At 35.7% G+C, this 20,971-nt stretch overlaps 1 protein-coding gene across 16 annotated transcripts in view; it reads right to left on the bottom strand.

Annotated features, from left to right (window-relative positions):
• PCDH7 (protocadherin 7) overlaps positions 1–20,971 on the bottom strand; it is a 417,735-nt gene that overhangs the window by 386,987 nt on the left and 9,777 nt on the right. For 10 of the 16 annotated variants that reach the window (XM_045881344.3, XM_045881346.3, XM_054508971.2 and 7 more), the window contains exon 2: positions 3,514–3,570. The exons of 5 other annotated variants lie outside the window; for them this stretch is intronic. In XM_045881344.3, the coding sequence (XP_045737300.1) occupies positions 3,514–3,570 (57 nt within the window). Of the gene's footprint in view, positions 1–3,513; positions 3,571–6,049; positions 19,225–20,971 lie in introns of those variants that run through there. One more of the 16 variants, XM_045881355.3, reaches the window with a different exon arrangement.

Here is a 20,971-nt window from a genome sequence, read left to right as displayed (position 1 = left end):
TCCTCAATATATTTCTGAGATCTTTGATCCTCTAACACTCTAATCAGAATGGTCCAGCAAAGGACATTTGTTAAGTGCTATCACTTTTGAACATCAAAATGCCTCAGTAAAATCTCCACTAAATTAAGCTTACTCAGAAGTAATTGAATCTGTACAGCATCAATTTTAGGATATTATTTTAAAAGAATTTAATTTAAAGACAAAATTCTGAATGGCTTGTATCACACAAGGGTATAGAAGTTGGAATTTTTTTAATTAAGTCAGTTTGCATGAGTATTACCCATGTATATCCAATAATTCTCGACTACTTTGAAGTTACAGCTCCAATATCTTAGCAGGGCCCATGAAGTCCTTAGAAATAGAAACTCCACCTTATTTTATTGCCCACTGTTTCCACTCCATCATAAAGGACACCTCTAATTCTTGTACTCACTCTTCTGGTTTTCTTGTCCAGAAAGCACCTTCTTAGCCCTGAAGACTCTGTCAAGGTCACTTACTCTGCAAGGCCTTTCTACATCCCAGGAAACATTAGTATCCCCCTTCTCTCCCATGCTACTTTATACATAAATGTCCCAAGTGTTGCAGCCATTTGTTTGCATGGCTGTCTCTTCTGCTACATCCAAAGCTGCTCCCGGAGTGAGCACCATTTCATATCCATTTGTTGTATCTTCTGTATTTGGACCAATACCTGGCATGCAGCACACTCTCAGTAACTTGGTAAATGCATGAATGGACAGAAATAGATAAAGGCATATTGTAGAAAAAGGCAAAAACAGATGCTTACTATGTTTTAATATAGTGAACAAACAATATCTCTGGGGAAGAAATTGCAGATGTATTTCTGAATTTTCCTTCTCTCCCAATTTATACACATGGTTGACTTGTCCCTATGCATACAGATGAACCTATTCACAGACATCATTTCCTCATGGACTCACAGATGTGAATACTAATTTGAGACAGCAATTTATGATTGGGGTTAAATATTTTCTATTTTTTGCTCCTTCCCCACACACCTGTTCTGTCCAATCTTGTCCTTATTCATTATGATCATGTTCTATACCTAGGAAGTTGAGCAATATAACTCACATTCACAGGATACATTTTTCTCTGGTTTATAGCTAGGTTTGGCCAATGGGAATTCCTGGCCCAGACTAAAGAAGAGCGGAAAGAAGTCAGAGTATTTATTCTCCCAGCCTACAGACCCATTTTGGGTAGCACTCTCCAAATCCTTCTCCTTTCATATTCCATTCCACTCTCTCTCCCTGTCTCCGTCAGCCTACGGGTGCAACAAAGTGGCTATGGGCAGGAGCTCTCTACCTTGGCATTACTGACGTTTTGAGCACCATATTTCAAAGCCATGAGAAGCAATCCTGTGCCCCATAGGATGTCTAGTGGCATCCCCGGCATCAACCCAGTAGATATAAATAACCTTTTATAGCAATTTATAATTTATAGATTACTTTCACCTATTTAATATCACTTGAGCTCCATGACTCTATAAATATTATTAGAATGCTTATTTTTAGGGGCGCCTGAGTGGTGCAGTCCGTTGAGCATCTGACTCTTGGTTTCGGCTCAGGTCATGATTTCACAGTCCTGAGATGGAGCTGTGTTGGGCTCTGTGCTTAGCACGGAGTCTGCTTGAGATTCTCTCTCTCCCTCTCACTGTGCCCCTCCCCCAATCACACACACACACTCTCTCTAAAATAATCTTTATAAAAAAAGGATGCTATTTTTACCAATGAGAACATGAAACCCAAAGATACAGTAACTAATAAACCTATGCCTAAAAATCCTATAGAGCAATAATAGTATGTAAAGAATTTCTTATATCCAAGTCATAATCTTGTTCCATACCGGCTTTGAACTAAACTTCCTTATATTGCTATTTGCCTAAATTCCAGACATCACCAGGGCCATTAAGTTTCATATGAAATGCAAAAGTCATAATGGAGTTCTCTGGGCATTATGTTAAATGTGAGTCATATAGTTCGTCATCTATTATCTCTTTTTCTTCCTCTAAGAAGAATAATGTTGCAGTCATGTTGTATTGACAATTGGAATCTTCTTCAAAGATAATGTATTCTGAACATCTTCTACAAAAATGCCCACAAGGATTACAATAGAAAAATAGAATAACTCCAGGCATGCTCATGTATTTGATCATTTTATGTTAAATCAAGAAAGATGTTTAATGCATTTCAGAGTTTCAGGGACTGCTTCTATCTTTCCTCTCCTCTGCCCGCTACCACAGTTAATGTAGAAAACCTGGACCCACTGAAATTTGCTCATTCAGACAAAAAGACAAAAACTGCTACTGGACTTTAAGAAACTAAGCGATGTTAACATGTGTGCTGTGAGAAGTTCACACATCAGAAAAGGAACAGGTAATGTCTCCATTAGGATCTCGGGGAGCATTGATTGATGAGAATTGGTAAGACCAAATCTTTTCTCCAGAGTCAACATTTCTTTTTCTTTTCTTTTTTTTTTTTTTTTTTGAGGGGAACACTATCTTGGATTCACTATCCCCAAAGAAAATAAAGTCAAAACATGTCATTTCTTGAGTCGATAACTACTAGTCCAGTCATAGTATGGGCTCTGCAGTCCAACAGATCATAAGCCAGGGTAGTTAGAGAGAGAGTAATTATGACCAGTGCCAGATATAATTACATTCTCCTGCCCTCAAGTTACCCCTGCTGTCATGTTGTCACTCCAATGGCATCACCATCAGGCCAAATCCTAGAGAGTAAAGTCACTATCTTTTGTTGAGTTCCTAAATGTACCAGTATCTGTGTATCCATCATCTCATTTAACCCCCACAACACCCTTACAAAGCAGACATTGGTATCTTCCAATTACTAGGATATGGATGTCCAAAAAGGAATCAGATCTACTCTACCTCAAGACTAGTCTCCCCACCTTCACTGCCTCTGGTTGAGTGAGTCAGACCCTATCTATCAACAATCATATTATTTGTACATAATAGACATAATATGTTGAGTAAAGAAACAGTTTGAAAAGTTGCTCCAGTCTTATGGTCCTATTAAAGGTAAGAGTGAAATCACGAAATTGCCAATCATATTTCTGGTCACGTCTCAAAAATTTGATGGCTCTTCTTGTGGAAGTAAGCTTTTCATCTTACAGAAACAAGAAAACTGATCATTTCAGCTTTTTCTATTATAAATATTTTTCAAATATAGATAGATTATTTTGAGAGAAAATTAAGATATAGTAGAAGTAACAATGAAATATCTATTAGGTAATAAATTAAAATGTTGAGATTACACAAGAAAAAAAAAGTCAAACTAGAGACTGCCCAAATAATATTTTGTGGTTTGTAAAATGTGGTTATCAAATTTTTGGAATGTTTGCCTATCAGACCTGCAGAATAGTGCCCCTTCCTCCTCCCCCAGCCGCGAAGATGTCACCCTGTGAATATATGAATATGTTACCTTACATGGCAAAAGAGAATTAAAATTGTAAGCGGAATTAAAGTTTTAATCAACTGACCTTAAAATAAGGAGATTTTCCTGGATTATCCAAGTAGCCCAATGCAATCACAGTGTCCTTAAATACATAAGAAAGGCAGCAGAGAGTCAGAATGGTATGGACATGAAAATGACTACCAGCTATTTATTGCTGGCTATGAAGATGGAAGATGGTCAAGAGCCAAAGAATGCAGGCAGCCTCTGGAAGCTGGAAAAAATACAAGAAAATGGCTTCTCCCTCCACCTTCCAAAAAAAGAAGCAGAGCCCTGCCAACACATTGATTATAGCCTAATGAGACCCACTTTAGCCTTCTGACAATCAGAACCCTAATAAATAAATATTTGTTGCTTAAGCCACCATGTTCACAATAATTTATTACAAGGGCAGTAGGAAACTAATGTTACACTAAAGTAAAGACTGGAAGACACCTGGAAAATTATGGTTAGATGCATCAGCCAATATCCCAGAAGACATAAAGTTTCCTGGTTAAATAGTATCACAATGCCTCTGTTTTCTTAGACACAGTTTGAAGTTAACTATATAAAGCATATTGAAATATTTTATCTTTACAAAGAAGGTTTTAGCCAACATCTTTTTAAAAACCATAATATAGTTTGCCATAATGGAGAAACACTCAAAAATGCATTGAAATACTTAAAGTATTAAGGCACATCATATATCTTGTTCAAATGATTAATTATACTGCTCTATTATGATTCATGAAAGAATCCACCATGGTACTTATGGTACAAATGACCTAAGTGATAAAAATAACCTAGATTATTAAATCCTCAAAAGTCTGCTGCAACAAACATCTATGTATGGCTTACTAGACTCTACCCAATTAAAATCTTGGAAAACAAAGAAAAGAAGAGGAAAAAAAGAAGGAAGGAAGGAAAGAAAAATAAAAGAAACAAATGCTTCTCTTCCTTCAGCCAGACTTGCATAGTTGAAATAGCCATTGTTAGCTGGAATGTTTTTGCAAGTCAACTTCCAATTCCTACAAATAGTTGCTATTATTAACTTATTAAACCAGAAATATCCACCAATGTAAATGTACTCAATAGAACATTTCAACCATTACCTTGAGGGAATTATACAGAGATTCTGCACGTTTTTGTAGAAAGTAAATGAGGTAGATTTTAGGAACAGTTACTGAAAATAAGGCCTCAGGAGACTGGAAAAGTGGGTACTATAGAATTCTAAAAGCCTACGGAACAGAGATGCCAAAACATTAGAAGAAGGATTACAACCAAAGCTAACAGTACTATGTTGCCCATTCCGGAAGATCTACGCCTCTGTTCTCCTTTCAAACTGCAGGCTTCACAACTGAAGCTAATTCCCAAAAAAATCAATCTGGCTGTTCTTCCAATAAGTAACCTCCTTTTTGGGTCTTTTACCATGAGGCTGGACAAGGACATTTTACAAATGTGGTCCTACTGCGGCTTTTTTCAATACTATTTAGAAATGATAGAAATATAACTTAGAATTTTCAAATTATCATCTAAGTTAGGGTTATTAGTCTCTATTACCTCCTGGAGGTGTGGTGCTTGCAGACCAAAATTTACCCTAGGATTTTAAAAGAGACTATTATTTCTTTAGAGGAAAAAATTGTGTATGTGCATATATTTATGTTTATGTTCATATTTATATTTATGTGAACTCAGTACATATATGTATATACACGTATGTGTGTGTGTATATATGTAGTATATATGGAGTAATTCGACCCTGAGTGATCTAGTGGCATCGGACTAAACAAGGGATACCTTACCGCCACCTGGACACAAAACCAGAGGTCTGTTGTGAAGTGACATCTTTAAGAGATCAAGGGATCAAGAATGATAGGAGGAAATTCAACCAGGGTTGTTTTGTTTCCAAATGTTTTCCTCTGTGTTCTGGATAGCGTCTCATATGATTCCTTTCATGAGAAAGTCTCACATCAGGCTTTTTGTTCATCCAGAATCCTCCAGAATAGAAATATAACTTGGAGAGGAAACATCTTAAAAGCTGTCATCGACCAGTCACTTACACAGGACCATCTGAAAGCCAGCTGATAACAAGTACCAGTGTTAACAGAAGACATGATATGTGCTCAGGGGAGAAGGAGAGCACTAGAAGAAATGAAAAGGACCTAAAAATAATTAGAAATTGTAAAAAAAAAAAAAATCATTATGATTTTTCTTGGGAAACCCCAGGGCTATAACACTTTTGATAATCAATGCATAAAACAAATACAAGATATAAAAATACAAGCTTACATGACTATTTTTAGGAAAATATAACTTATGACTCAGATGAGTTGCTGTATTTTTCAAAGTTGCCTGGAGAGGGTGTAAATATTCCAGTAATGTTGCTGTGATTAAAAGCATCTATATAACTCCTCTTGGAAATCGCCTGGCAGCCTGTGTCTCTTTTCTTTCAATCTCTTCAATGATAGTAATAGTTCCCATTTGAAGGTGATTTGACATCAGCAAATTACTAAAAGTCATTCAGAGCCAAGTGTGAAGGATTCAGAGTGAACAGTTATAGTGAATAAGTTCAGTTTTTGGTCAAAATCACAGAATGGCTAAAAAGCAGTGAGGCTAACTGAATTGCTCATTAAGTGGTTCTAATTTTAACAGTCAAAGAAAAAAATCCATTAGAGATGCATAAAAAGCAAAAACCTGTTGAAATGTAAAGGAGGATGGGGTGTGGAGAAAATACATTCCAATTCCGATCCAATGAGAATAGTTAATGCCCTATGGCCAAGGTTGCAAGACTGATACAGAAGAAATAAATTAAAGCCACATTATAACTTCCTTGTGTGGTAATTGTCAATTGCCAGCCTCCCTAGGAATCACTAAATCCTTCCCAGGGTACGTATAGCTCCTCTCATAACCCTTAACCATACTACAGTATAATTATTCCTTTGCCAGTCTGTCTTCTCCACAAGACTCTGAGCCTCTGCCTTACATTCCAAATACAATGGGACATCAATAATCGGGCATTAAATAAATGAATGAAGAAGACTCACTTGGACACGTAACCTCCAGTTGTCTTACTTAAGGTCTTTCCTGATTCAGGATCATATAGGTTGGTAGGAACACATCTTAGGCAAACTTTGAGTTCTACCTTTGCTTTTAATAATTTGTAGTTACGCCATCAAGGCATATTGGAAATCCCAAATTTGTTAGTCCTTTGTAGCTTTCTCAGTGTGACTGAGATACAAAAATTAAAAAAAAAAAAAAAATTCAGTGTTTAAAATATTCTTATCACTTCTCCGCTTGGTACTCACTGACATCTGACTTCCTCTGAGACAGTGAGAAAACTCAGCCTGCTTGGCGGGAAAAATGAAGATAGAGCAAGTGTAAAAGCTTACAGGATGCCACTGCGGAAAGAAAAGAGCAACACCTCAGATATCTTAAACTGACTCTGCTGTAGAGGATCCTGAAGGATCGAGGGAGACAAGGATTGCCTATAGTCCAGTGTCTTCTAGGAGACTGTCGAACGCAGAATGTCCGCTTCACTATCATTATTCTAGCAATCTCCCTCCACAACTTGAAACCTAGTGAGATGGTTAATAAGTTTTCTAAAAGCAGCTTTCAAAAATGCCAGTATGCCTCCAAAATTTCATGCTCACTGAACTGATTATTATTATTAGTTTGCAAAGATAAATGTGTGACTAATTTAAAAACAAAATAGTTTGACTTTGTGAGGGTATGCAAACGTGCACTCCTGTGTGTGTGTGAAAGAGAGAGATTGAGAGAATGGAGGGTTGAAGGATCACAGAATGTTATCTTTTACCCTCTAGCACTTTCCTCAAAGCTTGAAATTTTTTTCAGAGCTTTTCAATTATAAGTTTAGGGGGGCAATGTAGGCAATCATGAAAGTACAGAAAAGATACAGCTTCCTATCTGTATTCCCTTAGTACTTTTATTTTTTACTATCTTTTGCCTTTGATGAAAAACTTCCCCCCCACCCATTTTTTTCAACTATTCAAAAAAACAGCCCCAGTAAGAAACCAGCTTAAATGAGAAAAAAAAAAAAATATCAGCCAAATAATTTTTTGGCCCCTTGAACAAAACCCTCCTTTTATTTTTCTTTTTGTAACTTGAGACTTTCCTCTCCAGTTCTGAAGTATGTTTCTTTTCCTGTCTTCAATAAGACATTTTTTGCTTTTACTAAAAGTGATAAAATAATATGTCTTCAATTCTCTTGCAGATGAGTGCTAGGAATAAAATGACAACATAACGCTTATATTTGATAAGAAGATACTCTTAAAAAAAACAACAACACTAATTCTTCTAAGAAAATATGTTGGCTGCAGTTTTTAGCACCATCACTTCATTTTTGCTTAATCTCCCTCCATCCTCCCCAAAGATTGTTTACCATAATATGTAATAAAAATTACATTCATCCAATAGCCAATGATTCACTGTTTGATTTTTACAGCTTCTTACCTTTCCCATGAAGAGACAAATAAGTTAGAAACATGAGATAAAGAAAAGTTGAGTGATCTACTCCACTTCAGAGATTAAGACCAAAATAAATCTTATAAAACCTGCATCTGCCTCTCAGCCAGATTGTAGCTACTAATGCAGAGGCATATTGTATGGTAAGGCATGCTTTTAGATGTGAGGATCTTTCTGCATTTCAACATCTCTTTATAGGAAGCAGAATGTGATGAATAGTTTCTTTCTTTCTGACGCTTAACAAAAGCAAAACTAAATTCACAACTCAAATGGCAGCGCTCTTACTAATGCTACAAATCCAAAAAGCACCACACAGGTCAACTGTGAACACAAGGTAAGTTGCACAAGCATGCAGGACACAATAATTGAGGACTAGAAATGTGGCTGGATTTCCTTTGTGTAGGCTTCACACAAATCACTGTCCTTTTCTTTGCACGGAGGCTCTGTGGTCTGAAATGTAGAACTGAGCATTGCTGATGTAGAGAAGAGAAAGGCAGACAGACATATTTATACAGATGATAAAAGTACTATGTACGAGTGAATTTATTTTATAAGCCATATCTGTTCTTCCTTCATATTGCACATCCACTGTCAACTGTAATGTGACACAGTGGGGACACTTTACGTCCCTTAAGGATGTCACATCCTCTAATGATTAGCAAACAATATTATATGTAATATTTAAAAGCATAAACATACAGGAAAACAAAGGTCTTCATTAAACAACTTCTCAGGCTTAAACAGAGCAGTTACATGATTATAAATGTTTCTTTGCCATTAGGAGTCCCTGCCTCGTGCTGTAGCAACAACTGTCTTGTTTTACAAAAAAAAAAAAAAAAATCAAAAAGTTCAAAATTCATAGCAGCGAATTCTCAAGGATACATAAGCACGCATTATTATTACTTGCTTACTGTTTAAAGTAGGTATTCATGCTATTTATTACTGAATATTCAACACAATCCCCACTTACCTATGTGAATAGAAAAAACAACACAACTCACAAGGTGTATCCAGGAATCACTTTTTAGAGTGATAATAATATACGCAGAATTTCACTAGGTTCTTGTAATGTGGTTATGCAAAACACACTTTTTTTCCTTCTGTTTTCCCTCCCTGAAAGTGTACCAATATCTACATTGATGTTTACAGATTTCATAACTGATTGCCCATATTCAGACGCTAAATCTGAAACAGCTTTCCAGCTCAAACCAAACGGTATCTACTTTACTTATACTGTACTGATGTAGTCATTTTAGAATATATTAAAGATGCCTGCATTTAGTAAGCCAATAATAAACAATGACTAATTTCCAGAGTAGTTTGGCTTTAAGATGGTTGTTTCCAAACGGGAGTGAAACTTTTAAGAGAATGTTAAAGAGGTGGTCTGTTGGGTTCCGTAAGAATTCAAGTAAGGCCCGGAGGAGAGGAGGTGGATTCCTTACCATTTTATCCTACTTTCTTTCCATTAGTTGGAAATAACTGCAATGCTGGCAATATTTTGAATACCTATTATTAATGAAACAAAATTCTACAAATTTTTAAGTGGAGGGTGGAAACAACCACCTCAACAATTTGATTCAATAGTTTTAAAGCTTAAAAAGTTTAAATCATTCCAGTAGTATACAAAGATCATTTCAGAGCATAAGATACAAAATTACTACATAACAGAACCCAGAGTTGTATTACAAAGGTACATGTTCAGAGACATTTATTCAGTTGAATAAACATTGTATAATAAAAAGTGTCATCAACACATTAAGAAAATGCTGTCATAGCAAAAAATTAGTAAATCATTATTTTTATAAGGAATGTATTTCAAATGGGCTTTGGTTGTACTCATTCACATTTTAGGGGACTGAAAACATGTCTCATAAAGAAATAGAATAATATTATATTTTAAGAGGAAAACTATGACATGATACAGGTCACATTTTAATTGAATGTTTAATAATGAGCAACTAATTTGAGGAAAACCAGAATAAATTACAAAAAAAATTTTTATAAGGAATTCACTATTACTTTGCTTTCTTTCAAATGTTGTGAATATTTAGAAACCAAAAACCAGAAAACAAAAAGAAAAACATGTATTTTCTTTCTGGTAAAAGGTAAATAAAATGTATGTTTTAAAAATCTTCTAGGTAAACTTTTATTCTCTATAAAAAGGCATTTCCTATCCTAAATAAAATGGCAATTTATAAAAATAATGAATTTATGTTTCTTACTTGTATTAATAATATACATAACAGACTATGTGAATACTGAGTGAAGTAAAGAATACTAAGGTAAATGACAAAAAAGGAAAACATATTAATGAGGTGTTCCCAAGAGCAGAGAGTGGGTAGAAGGAGGAAGTGCCTACTAGTCTAAAATCTACCTTCCCATCTTTTGATTTTAACTTTGATTAAGGTTTACGATGGTACTATTAAAAAAAAATTGGACTGAGTGCCCTAATTTCAAGAACAGAGTATAAAAGATATTAAGATAGGACAGTTGAAACATCACTGAAGCCTTTAAGAGAAATACGTGAATCCAATTTCATTCTCCTAGAACTAGTTGACTATAAATTAGACATGTTCTGTCCACTTCGCATATACACAGTGGTTGAGGGTGTGGCCCCTGTATTTGACCCTCTGCTCGGCCACTTTACAAATTGTGTTGATCATGAGCAATTACTCAACCCTGCTGTGCATCACTTGCCACATCTACAAACTAATGATAATTAGCTCTATTTCACAGGGTAGTTGTACCTATTTAATGAGTTAATATAAGTAAAATATGTTGACCAGTGCATAGGATATGGCATGTAATATAAGTTTAGCTATTATTATTTATGCATTACCCCGCTGAAATGGAATTTCAATGGGGAGAGATTGTTATCTGTCTTCACTGTTGTTGCTTCTCTAGTGTTTAGAACAATGCTTTGCCCACAATTACATAATTGGCATACAATAATCACTCATTCATTGTTTGCTCTGAAATGGTAACTGTATCACCTCTGTGTCTGTACATATATAAATGCATATACATATTATACATACATGTACACGCACAGACACTAGTTTCTTATTAAAGGTAAAACATTAGAGAAAAAGGCAAGAAGTTTTAGTAATAAAGTAAATTAAATGTTCCTGACCTAATAGAATGTGCACTGGTTTGGAAAAAATAGGTATTACCATCTTTTGTTCCTAATGCCGTATAGACATGCCATCTGTATCTAAAATCGATCCTTGTGTTCAACAGTTAAATGCAACGAAAAGCAGATTCAGATGCAATTAAAAAAAAAAAAAAAAAAAAAACCTTTAAGTTGATGCCACGATTATTGTCATTTCCTTGAAAAAAAAAGAACTGATTAATCTGCCATTTTTAATATAGGAGGTCAAATGTAAAATTAGCTCTAGAAGCTTAGAAAGGTAATTCTTAGAAAAAGTCTATTCAGCTGTCATGGTCCATTGCCTAGAAATTCTGACCAAAGGGCAGAAAAGAAGGAGTTCCTCTTCCTGACTTTTGATGAGTTTACTCTGTATTACCCTAACAAAATCACCACTTCCTACATCCCACTGGACATATATATAGTTCCTAGGCTGCTCATTACATATTTTATCACATGAATTTTTAACCTTATGAAGCAAATAAAAAGGCACAGTAAAAAAAAATCCTCAATGTGTCCGTGGATTCGTGTAATGATGCAGTGTATTGAATGCATATATATCAATAGTTGGTGAAGAGTCACTCAGAGTATGGTACCAGCTTCAGTACATTTTGGCAGTTTCCATATGCCATGAGAACTCAGACCCACTGGATCTTTGTCAGACCAATTAAACCACTGTGCATGAAAATCCACTGAGACTGTCCTTAGAAAAGAGGGATTATTAAACCTACATTATTATAGTGTCAACTGACTCTTTCCCCACTTAACTCCTACTGCTTTTCCTTTGGATCTTAATGCTGAAAATATCCTAGAAATGTAAGACTACATATTACTATCATCATTTAAAAAGACCTCCTACATTTGTGGAAAACTTCTTGGACTATTTTATATAAAGATTGATTTTATATTAATTAATATACTTAGATGCACTTATTGGTTGGCAAAATTAAAATAACTAAGATGCTACTTTATATCACAAACCCCTGTGAAGGCTGACAATTGCAGGAAGCATTCAATGATGTGCATAAAATTTAGAGTTAATAAGCTAAAAAATGAACTTCAGTTGTATCCCCCTAAAATTCATATGCTGAGGCTCCAAACCCCAATGTGACTGATCTGGAGCTATAGCCTTTATGGAGGTAATTTGGTTGAAAGAAGTCAGAAGGTGAGGCCCTGATCTATTAGAACTGGTGTCCTTAGAAAGAGGAAGGGAGAAGGCCATTTGAGGACACATTGAGCAGATAGCTGCCTACAACCAGGAAGAGAGTCTTCATCACAAACGAAATTTGCCAGCACCTTGATCTGGGACTTCCGGTGTTCAGAACTGCGAGAAAATAAACTTCTGTTACTCAAGCCATCCAGTCTCTAGTATTTTGCTATGGCAGCACCAGCAAGCTGATACTGATTCTCTTTTAAACCTGCTAAGAATACATAGGAGGTATTGTGGGCTAGAATAAAATGCATACTGCAACCTATGTAAATTAAAATCTATCAGGGATACTATGCTAAATATGTAAATATGTAAATTAAAATCTATCAGGGATACCACCACACTAATAAAAATTCTCAGATTTGGTGAGAGAAGTACGTTGGAGGGGAGACGACTATAGGGAGTTAGTGGACCCTGTTATATGGAGATGGATGGGATCTAGGAGAGATTCTGTTTTGCTTTTCCCCAGTTACATATGTCACATGGAGATAATAATAAGACCCGCCTCTTGGAGTTGCTAGAAAGGAGTAAATACTATAATGTAGTACACCCCTTAGCAGAGTGATTGTCGCAGAATAAAAGCTCAGTAACTGATGGCTCTTAGAGACTAGTCATGATGTGTGAAACAAAAATTCCCAGGAAAGATTGCACGGAAGAAGAAATAACTGAAAAAACGATGGAATTTTTTAAGTGTCAAAATGGATGATATAAGATATCAAACTGTTACGGGTGCCTGGGTGGCTCAGATGGTTAAGCGTCTGCCTTCGGCTCAGGTCATGATCCCAGGGTCCTGGGATCGAGCCAGACGTCCCGCTCCTGGCTCCGCAGGGAGCCTGCTTCTCCCTCTGCCTCTCTCTCTCTGTCTCTCATGAATAAATAAATAAAAATTAAAAAAAAAAAAAAAGACCAACCAGTACCTCTAAGGATCAGAAGAAAATGACTTTAAAAAAAAAAAAAAAGATATCAAACTGTTACAAGCCGTTCCTAAACCACTTGCTTTACAGCAGTGAGCTCTTTCTTCTCCTTCACTATCGAGACATCAACAGGCACCGAAAGTCTTTCTGATAATAACTAGGACCTGTTGCTGTAGGCAGAGACACACCTGTTGCAGCTTAATCAGGGATCAGCGTCACTTTGAAGAAATGAATCAGGAAAAGAGAATAGCAGATGCTTCAAATAAGCAGTAGGACAAATTAAAACAAATGCCCCCCCCCAAAGGAAAAAAAACAAAACGAAGAAACTTTTTAATATAATGGGTAGTGAAAGTATGCCGAACGTGTAAATGCATCTTAAGAAGGCTTAGAAAAATTTATGGATGACCAGAAATATTATCTTAAATTGTGGCAATGCTTGACAAAGCCCCAATTGTTTTGTGTGACCCCCCCATAAACCCTGTCATGTACTCAGAGCGGGGGTTGTTACGTAAAATGACAGAGGATGGTTTCCACAGGCTTCCGGACTCGAAAGGACTTACACAAGGTCACACTGGCCAATCAGTGACAGAACCAGGACAAGAAGGCAGATGTTCAGATTGTCTTATCCAGCTCATTTTCTATTTTACCAGAGGCCTTCGAGAAGTGAACTATCGAACAGAAGTTAGGAATTTCAGGGGATCCCACCCAGAACTGTTGTAGCCTGACCTACCATCTGTAATCAGAACTGAGAAGGGGGCAGTGTTAACAATTCAGGTTTCTAGGCTATAGTGCAGACCTACTAGAATTCAATTTCTGAGAATTGAATGAAATTAGGACAAGAATCAACTACATGGCAATAATGTGGCCACTTTTTTAATTATAGTAGTCTAATAATAATGCGAGGGAGAAGGTGAATATGTTGCTAATGCAGTGGTTGTGCGCTTTTCTTTTTTTCCTTTTTTACTTCTTTGTTCCTATCTTTCTCTCAAAAGTATGGGAGCAGAAAATGAATGGAAACAGAGCAGTTGGACATGATATTCCAGACTAAAAACAAAACCCAAACCAAACCGAAACACCTGGTCTAAATGGCAGGAAGTGGGTGTTTACTAGTTTTTGACACTAATCTTGCAATCATATCAAGCCAGGTACCGTTCTTATGGTTACTGGGGCCTCGGGCCAAAATTCAAGGCCACAAACATTTGCTTTTGTCAGACCTGAAACTCCTTTTTCTGATATAATCTCATTACATCCTGGATGCCTAGCTCAAGTTGGAGACACTTGGTGCCTTAACAGAGTTCTAGTCTTTAAAACTACTGCAGGCTACTCATCCTTCCCCTAAGGCCCTAAGCAGAATCTTCATTTCTTCAGGACTGTTGATCTTGTGAGGTGCTGACCTAGTTATCTGCTTAAAGCAATTTACACCAGGGTGCGCCAAAGACTAAACCCAACTCCTTCAGAAGTCATTTGCAATTTGCACTTGCAATTTAAGAGTGCTCCTTAGAATATGGGCTCCTAAGGAGTATTTTTTTTTTTTTTTTTTTTTGAGTAGAGCTGACACACAATGTTACATTAGTTTCATGTGTACCACATACTGATTCAACACTAAGTAGTTGTAAGACATTTCTCAGCTCCCACTTCACTGCTCATCACTCCAAGAGCATATTCTCTCTTCTAGACCTCTTTCCTTAGTAAACTAAGTGCATGTTTCTCTTTACAGATATTCCAGGCTCTCACCTTTAAAAGTGACGCTCACCATGGGCTTTCAAAATAAAAATGGAAACTTATACTTTATCGGTGAGCATGCATTGGTACAGTGAATGAATAATAACTGCAAGAACATATAAAGTGACAAATACAGACACTCATGCCTATGCTTGGACATATACGTATCTATTTTTTCCATAAGGAAAGGGATAATGATAAAGATAAGAATCTGTACCAGATGAGAATAAGGATCACAAGAAAAATACTGAAAACCAGCAAGTTTGCATGTTTCTTCATACCCCTTCAGAATATATCAGAACTCTACTGGGTGACCAAGTGCCTCCCTTATTTGCTTTGCCTATTCACTTAATAGTTTAATTTTATCTTTTTTAAGGGTTTGGTGTTGATACCACCACCAAGGAGGAAGGAGAGAAAATGAGAGTATTCCTCATTTGCTACTGAAATGAGAGTCAGACCCACACAGAGAAGGCAGGGACTCTAGCCAGCCCAGCAGGTAGCCTTTTATCATGGAGAAGTCCACCCAGCAGGGAAAGAAAATAACAATTGGGACACTCAGAGTCTGATATAAAAGTGGACATACCATAGTCCAGTAATCCAATATGAAGGACCTTCAGGATATCTAGCATCAAAGCCCAAGCCCTTTGTTTGTTCAACAAATATTTATGAGTGTCTCCTATGTGTTAGGCACTCTACTAGGCACTGGGAATACCATGATAGACCAAACAGATTTGGAGGCAGTCCCTGTGAGTTTCATGTATATACCTTGCCTACCTTGCTTATTTTTGCACTGCCTATCTATGTAGAGACTTGTTCTAGCCATCGTTTTAATTATATGCCAAAGCCTTGCACTGTGTATTAAAGATTCAGCAAATTAATACAATCTCTATAAAAGGAATGGAAAAAAATCACACACATCCAAGAAAAGTGTTTTGCAAAGTTATAGATTGAAAATTATTCCCAGAGACATATTTCAAACTGTGGATTTACTTCTTAAGGGCCTTGGATTTTTCTAGAGATAGCCTCAAAAATATAGTTAGGCTTAAAGTGACTTACTCAATTCTTAAGGTGTTTGTTTGTTTTAAATCACATATGGTGTTTACAAATCCAGTTAATTAATTAGATCTGCACATTATACCCACAGCCTTTTTGTTTTTTGTTCTGTTTTTGGTAGTATTAATTGCAGTTTATGACTGCAAAAATGTTTGACAACCTGGGGCATGTTCTAAGGAATTCTTCTGAAGTGATTTTGCCCAGATAAATCAGAAAACAGACTGTATTCAAAAGCACAGATTTCACAACTTTCCCCAAGTGCTCGCAGTACACTTGAATTCCGACCTGGTATTTCTTCAAAGACTTATAAAGTTCTTAGGCTAGTTCCATCAGTCATAAATAAATTGTTCCTTGTTTCAGTTTCCTCACCTCAGAAATAACAATGGTGCTTTTCCTCACAGATTGTTCCAAGGAGCAAATGAGCAAACATAGCATTCAACGCTTTGAAATTTAAGAAGCATGATGCAAATATAATCTATCATTTTCTGCTCCATAATCTTCTTTATAATATATTAATTTCATGAGGATAAAGACTCTATTTTATTATTTTTTGCATAGCCAGTACCAGTGCTGATATTAGATGTGTTAAAAGTGATTAAACCAGTCTCTAACATTCTCATTTTCTTCTTTAGATTTTGTGATGGAAAATAAAATATTATCTTATCATTTAAAACAAAATATCCCAATGCTGAAATTTATAGGGTATCAGGTAGTTTGTTCTCAGTCTGTTTCCATCTGTCCCCAGGCACCTCCCTACATGGTAAATTCCAGTAATCACAAAGGAGGCTGATCAAGAGAACCAAGGTGGATGACGACTGGGAGCAAGAAAGGTGGAGAAAGAGGAAATTTGTGCAAAATAAGAACCAATGATGACATGTTCAAAGATTAAAACACACACACAAACACACACAGAGAAATGATCATAGGCTTCTCTCAAGCTTTTTGCTGGTTGATGAATGCTTCTGGAATGGTATGCTGTTGATGATTCTGATTCAGCTCAATAGTACACTAAAATCTTTGGGAGTGTTATTTTTTTGTTTTGCTTTATTATGTTTTTCCAATAATAGCCATAGTTTCTCACCCAAACAAACTGCATCAGTGGTTCTGAACCCTTTTCAACTGCTTCCACAACAAAACACATTTTTTCCATGGCAACCAAGAACAGGAACACATATACACAACTGAAATAAGGATTGCACACAACATTTACTCTTACTATATGGGTGATGTACTTGGAATGGTTGTGTTTTATTTCACATCTTTCTAATTGTGGTAGAGATGCACTAAATTGATTCATGCCTCAAAAATGTGTTGCAACTCAAGTTTTCAAAAGGCTGCCTTAGAATGTTCTTTGTGAAAGTTTTTATGTATATCCTCTTTATGTGGTTGCAGTTAGATTATCCCAAAATTCTGGACTTCTTTCCTCTATACTTTGTTTTCGAATTGATATGATTTGTTACAGGATTCACACTTTAAGTATACCTAAGGAAGTTTACTATTTTTGATGAGGAAACATGACATTTTCAAGAACCAGGAAGTGGTAACTGTTCTTTCACCAGCTTCTTATACTGGTCTTTGTGCTCAAAACAAATTGAGAACTTGAGGATAATTAGGTTTTATTCAGGAATTTCACTACAGTTTCAATAATATTTCTGAAAATGTCATTTTTGCAAAATTAAACAGCTAATAAAATAAAAATCTTGAAATATATACATTAGAGATTTACATGGGTTAAAGTACATTTCCTATCACTCTACATTTTAGTATTCTTCCAATATTTATTTATTATTATTGTTTTTTAGAGAGGTTGTGTGTGTGTGTGTGGTGGAGGGGTAGAGGGTGAGGGAGGGAGAGAAACTAAGGAGGCTCCATGCCCAGCGCGGAGCCCAACATGGGGCTCAACTCATGACCCAGAGTCATGACCTGAGCCAAAACCAAGATTTGGATGCTAAACCAACTGAGCCACCCAGGCGCCCCAATATTCTTCAAGTATTTATTTATTTTTATTAAAGGGCTTTTATATTGACAATAAATCACCAAAAAAAAAAAAAATCCCAGGAATCTGGCATTCTTAGTATTTTAAAACTTTTGGAAAACTTCGTAGGGCAGATGATATGGTAAATGTACTATAAATTTATCAAACTTCACACACAGAACACTTATGTTTGGGCACAAAAACACATACAACAAACAGAGACAAATATATAAACATAGAGAGCTAGAGGGACCATCCAGTGGATTCCCTGACTTACCTAGAATACTATTTACACAACTAAAATTCAACCACTCTCTCTCTCAACAATATCTAAATTCTGAATTCTCGGAAGCAGCCTGAATTTATGTTATCTGACATCAAATAGAATAGCCTTCAGATAAATGTACCACAAAAGCAGGAAGCCACAAATTCCTTCTGAATGTTACTACAGTGACTTCAGGAAATCTAAGTGAAAGATTGCAAATTTTCTTAAGGAATTTAACAACAAAAACTTAAAAATTCTCTAGCTAGTACAGATTCTTTGGTCAATATTTCAAGATTAAGGATAAACCAGTCCATTGGCAGTAACTGCTTAATACAACATTCTCTCAAATTTGTTTTACAAACAATACTTTTCATAACTATTGCTCAAAGTCCTTGCATATAGATGTGTAGGAGCACGCACAAATACACACAGAATGAGCAGGAGACGCTATCTTTTATTCTAACACACTATCTCACTGGCCTGGAAAAGACTGTGATTCCATAGCCCTTTAAAAATATTGATCAACTTAGGATTTTATCAAAAGTTGGTATTTAAGGTATTACAGACCAAGCTCAATAGGCTTAATTTTCCTGGGTCCACACAAAGCTAGAATCTCAAAAATATTGTTGAAATGTGCCTTGGGATTTTTTTTTTTTTTTTTTTTTTTTTTTTAATTTCTGCTAACCACCTCTTTGAGAATGGAATCCCTGGTGATTTAGACATCCATTAGTAGCACATTTCTTTATTAATACTGCTTCTTTTATAAGTTTATTTATTCCAAAAGTATTTTTCCTTAAATGAGGGGGGAAAAAAAGCCTTGAAAATCCAATGCACAACAAGGGAAACAAGCAGTGATTGGCTGACACCCCACGGCCAAGGGCAGGCTCCAGCAGGTTTCGGAGTAGCAAGGTCATCAGAGTATGGTGCATAATGGAGCATCATATTAGAGTGGAATTCAGCCAAACACAGTAATGTATGGATGTAGACGCATCTGAAAGAAGGAAAATAAAGATTTATGCAGGTTAAAAAAAAAAAAAAAGCCTGAGGAAGAATTATCCCCCAATGTCTTATACCCAATCAGAATGCTGTGGTAAAGGTTTTGTTGCAGAGTATTTTTATTTACAAATTATCTGTTTGTAAGTAATAAAAATGCTCAGGGGGAAAAAAAGTTAACTTGTCAGATGAATCCTACTCAGAAGCTTTAATAGATTTTTTGTTTGTACACAGCATTAGAGTTCAATACAAACATCACCAAACTCCTGAAAATAAACCTTTATTCTGCCTTTAAAACATTAATTCACCAGAAGTGATAATTAAGATTAGTTTTAGTGGTTTCAGCTGAATTCTTCTTGGAATGTGATTTCTCCCACAACACTAATGCTAAATAAAGCACTGTGTAATGTTCCAAAACAGAGTCCCTGCTTTAGAAAAGATTCTAAGGGCTTTTAAAATAAATAAGAGAGAAAAGTAAAGCTGACTCAAGATCTATATGAACAGATCTTACTATTTCTATAGAGTCACCGTAAATAAATGGATGGGGAACCTTGTTATAGTCTAAAAACTGCTTACATACAGCTTAAACATAAAGCTCTAAACAATTATTATACTAAATTTCCAACATAACCTCCACCACCATCCTGTCCCAGGAAAAGAAATGATGGTAAAATATCTAATAGCATTGGTAGCTATTGTGAAGCAATGGTTGTCACACTATATTCAGTTTTTAAAACAGTTCAAATTTTATTCTTGAAATTAATATACTCAATCATTAGCATTTTATCACTATATAAAATTTAGATATGATACACTAGAGTGATTAATTGCCTAACAAAGGAGGCAATCCAATTGAAAAATTTAAAAACTGTCACATTTTTGTAAAAATTTGCTAGAAAACAAATTTAGAGGAAAACTTAGTTCACGATTGTGTGTTAAGGGTGCTACGAAGGTAGAGCACACCTGCAAAGTTGGCAAAACGTAAAGGAGCATAGAAGGCAAATAGAATTATCTATACTGGTGCAAAAGGTAAAAGATTATCCCAATTAGAATGCATATAAACTTTCATACACACTGTATAGAAAGCTTCTATTAATTTCAATTAAAATTATGCTTTTATTGAGGAGATACTAATCCCAGATAGGAGCTTATATCTGTTGTCACGGTTCTGTTAAAATTAAAAATTCTGTCAATTAACCTGTTGAATATATGTTCTAAACAATGTTAAGTTACTTCAATGAGTGTCATCAATTGCTATTTTACATAGGGGAAAAGAACCATTACTCTCTTTTGAATATCTATAAAATTTGAATTATAATTTCCCCAATAATTTACAGATAAAAACTACAGCCTAAAACAGAATTCTACTCTATTGCAAAAAAGTCAGTCTTCATAGCCAAATATATAGTTATACAGACATAGGTAAATCTCAGCAGATTTCTTTCTCTATTGAAAGACATACAGAGAAAGTTACGTAAGTTCAATTTTATTCCTAGAGGTAGTATGATAAAAAGAAAGAAAGAAAGAAAAAACAAAAGCACTGGCCTCTGCATTCCATGACTTGTATCCACATTGGATCCTCAATAATCTTGTGATCTCAACCTAATTACTTTACCATAAAGGCCTCAACTTCTTAAGTTTCACTGCATCAGTCAAGGAACCAGCAGAAAACCAAATTCACACCCCAATGGTACAGACAAAGTCCTCAGTCTCTCTTCATATAAAATGAAGGAACTGGTTTGGAT

Source organism: Mirounga angustirostris, unplaced genomic scaffold (genome assembly GCF_029215605.1).
Source record: "Mirounga angustirostris isolate CCGP_5_RB_7025 unplaced genomic scaffold, mMirAng1.0.hap1 SCAF_2, whole genome shotgun sequence".
NCBI classification, from domain to species: domain Eukaryota; kingdom Metazoa; phylum Chordata; class Mammalia; order Carnivora; family Phocidae; genus Mirounga; species Mirounga angustirostris.
Note: the sequence above shows the minus strand (reverse complement) of the source record. Positions and strands in the feature narration are given on the sequence as shown.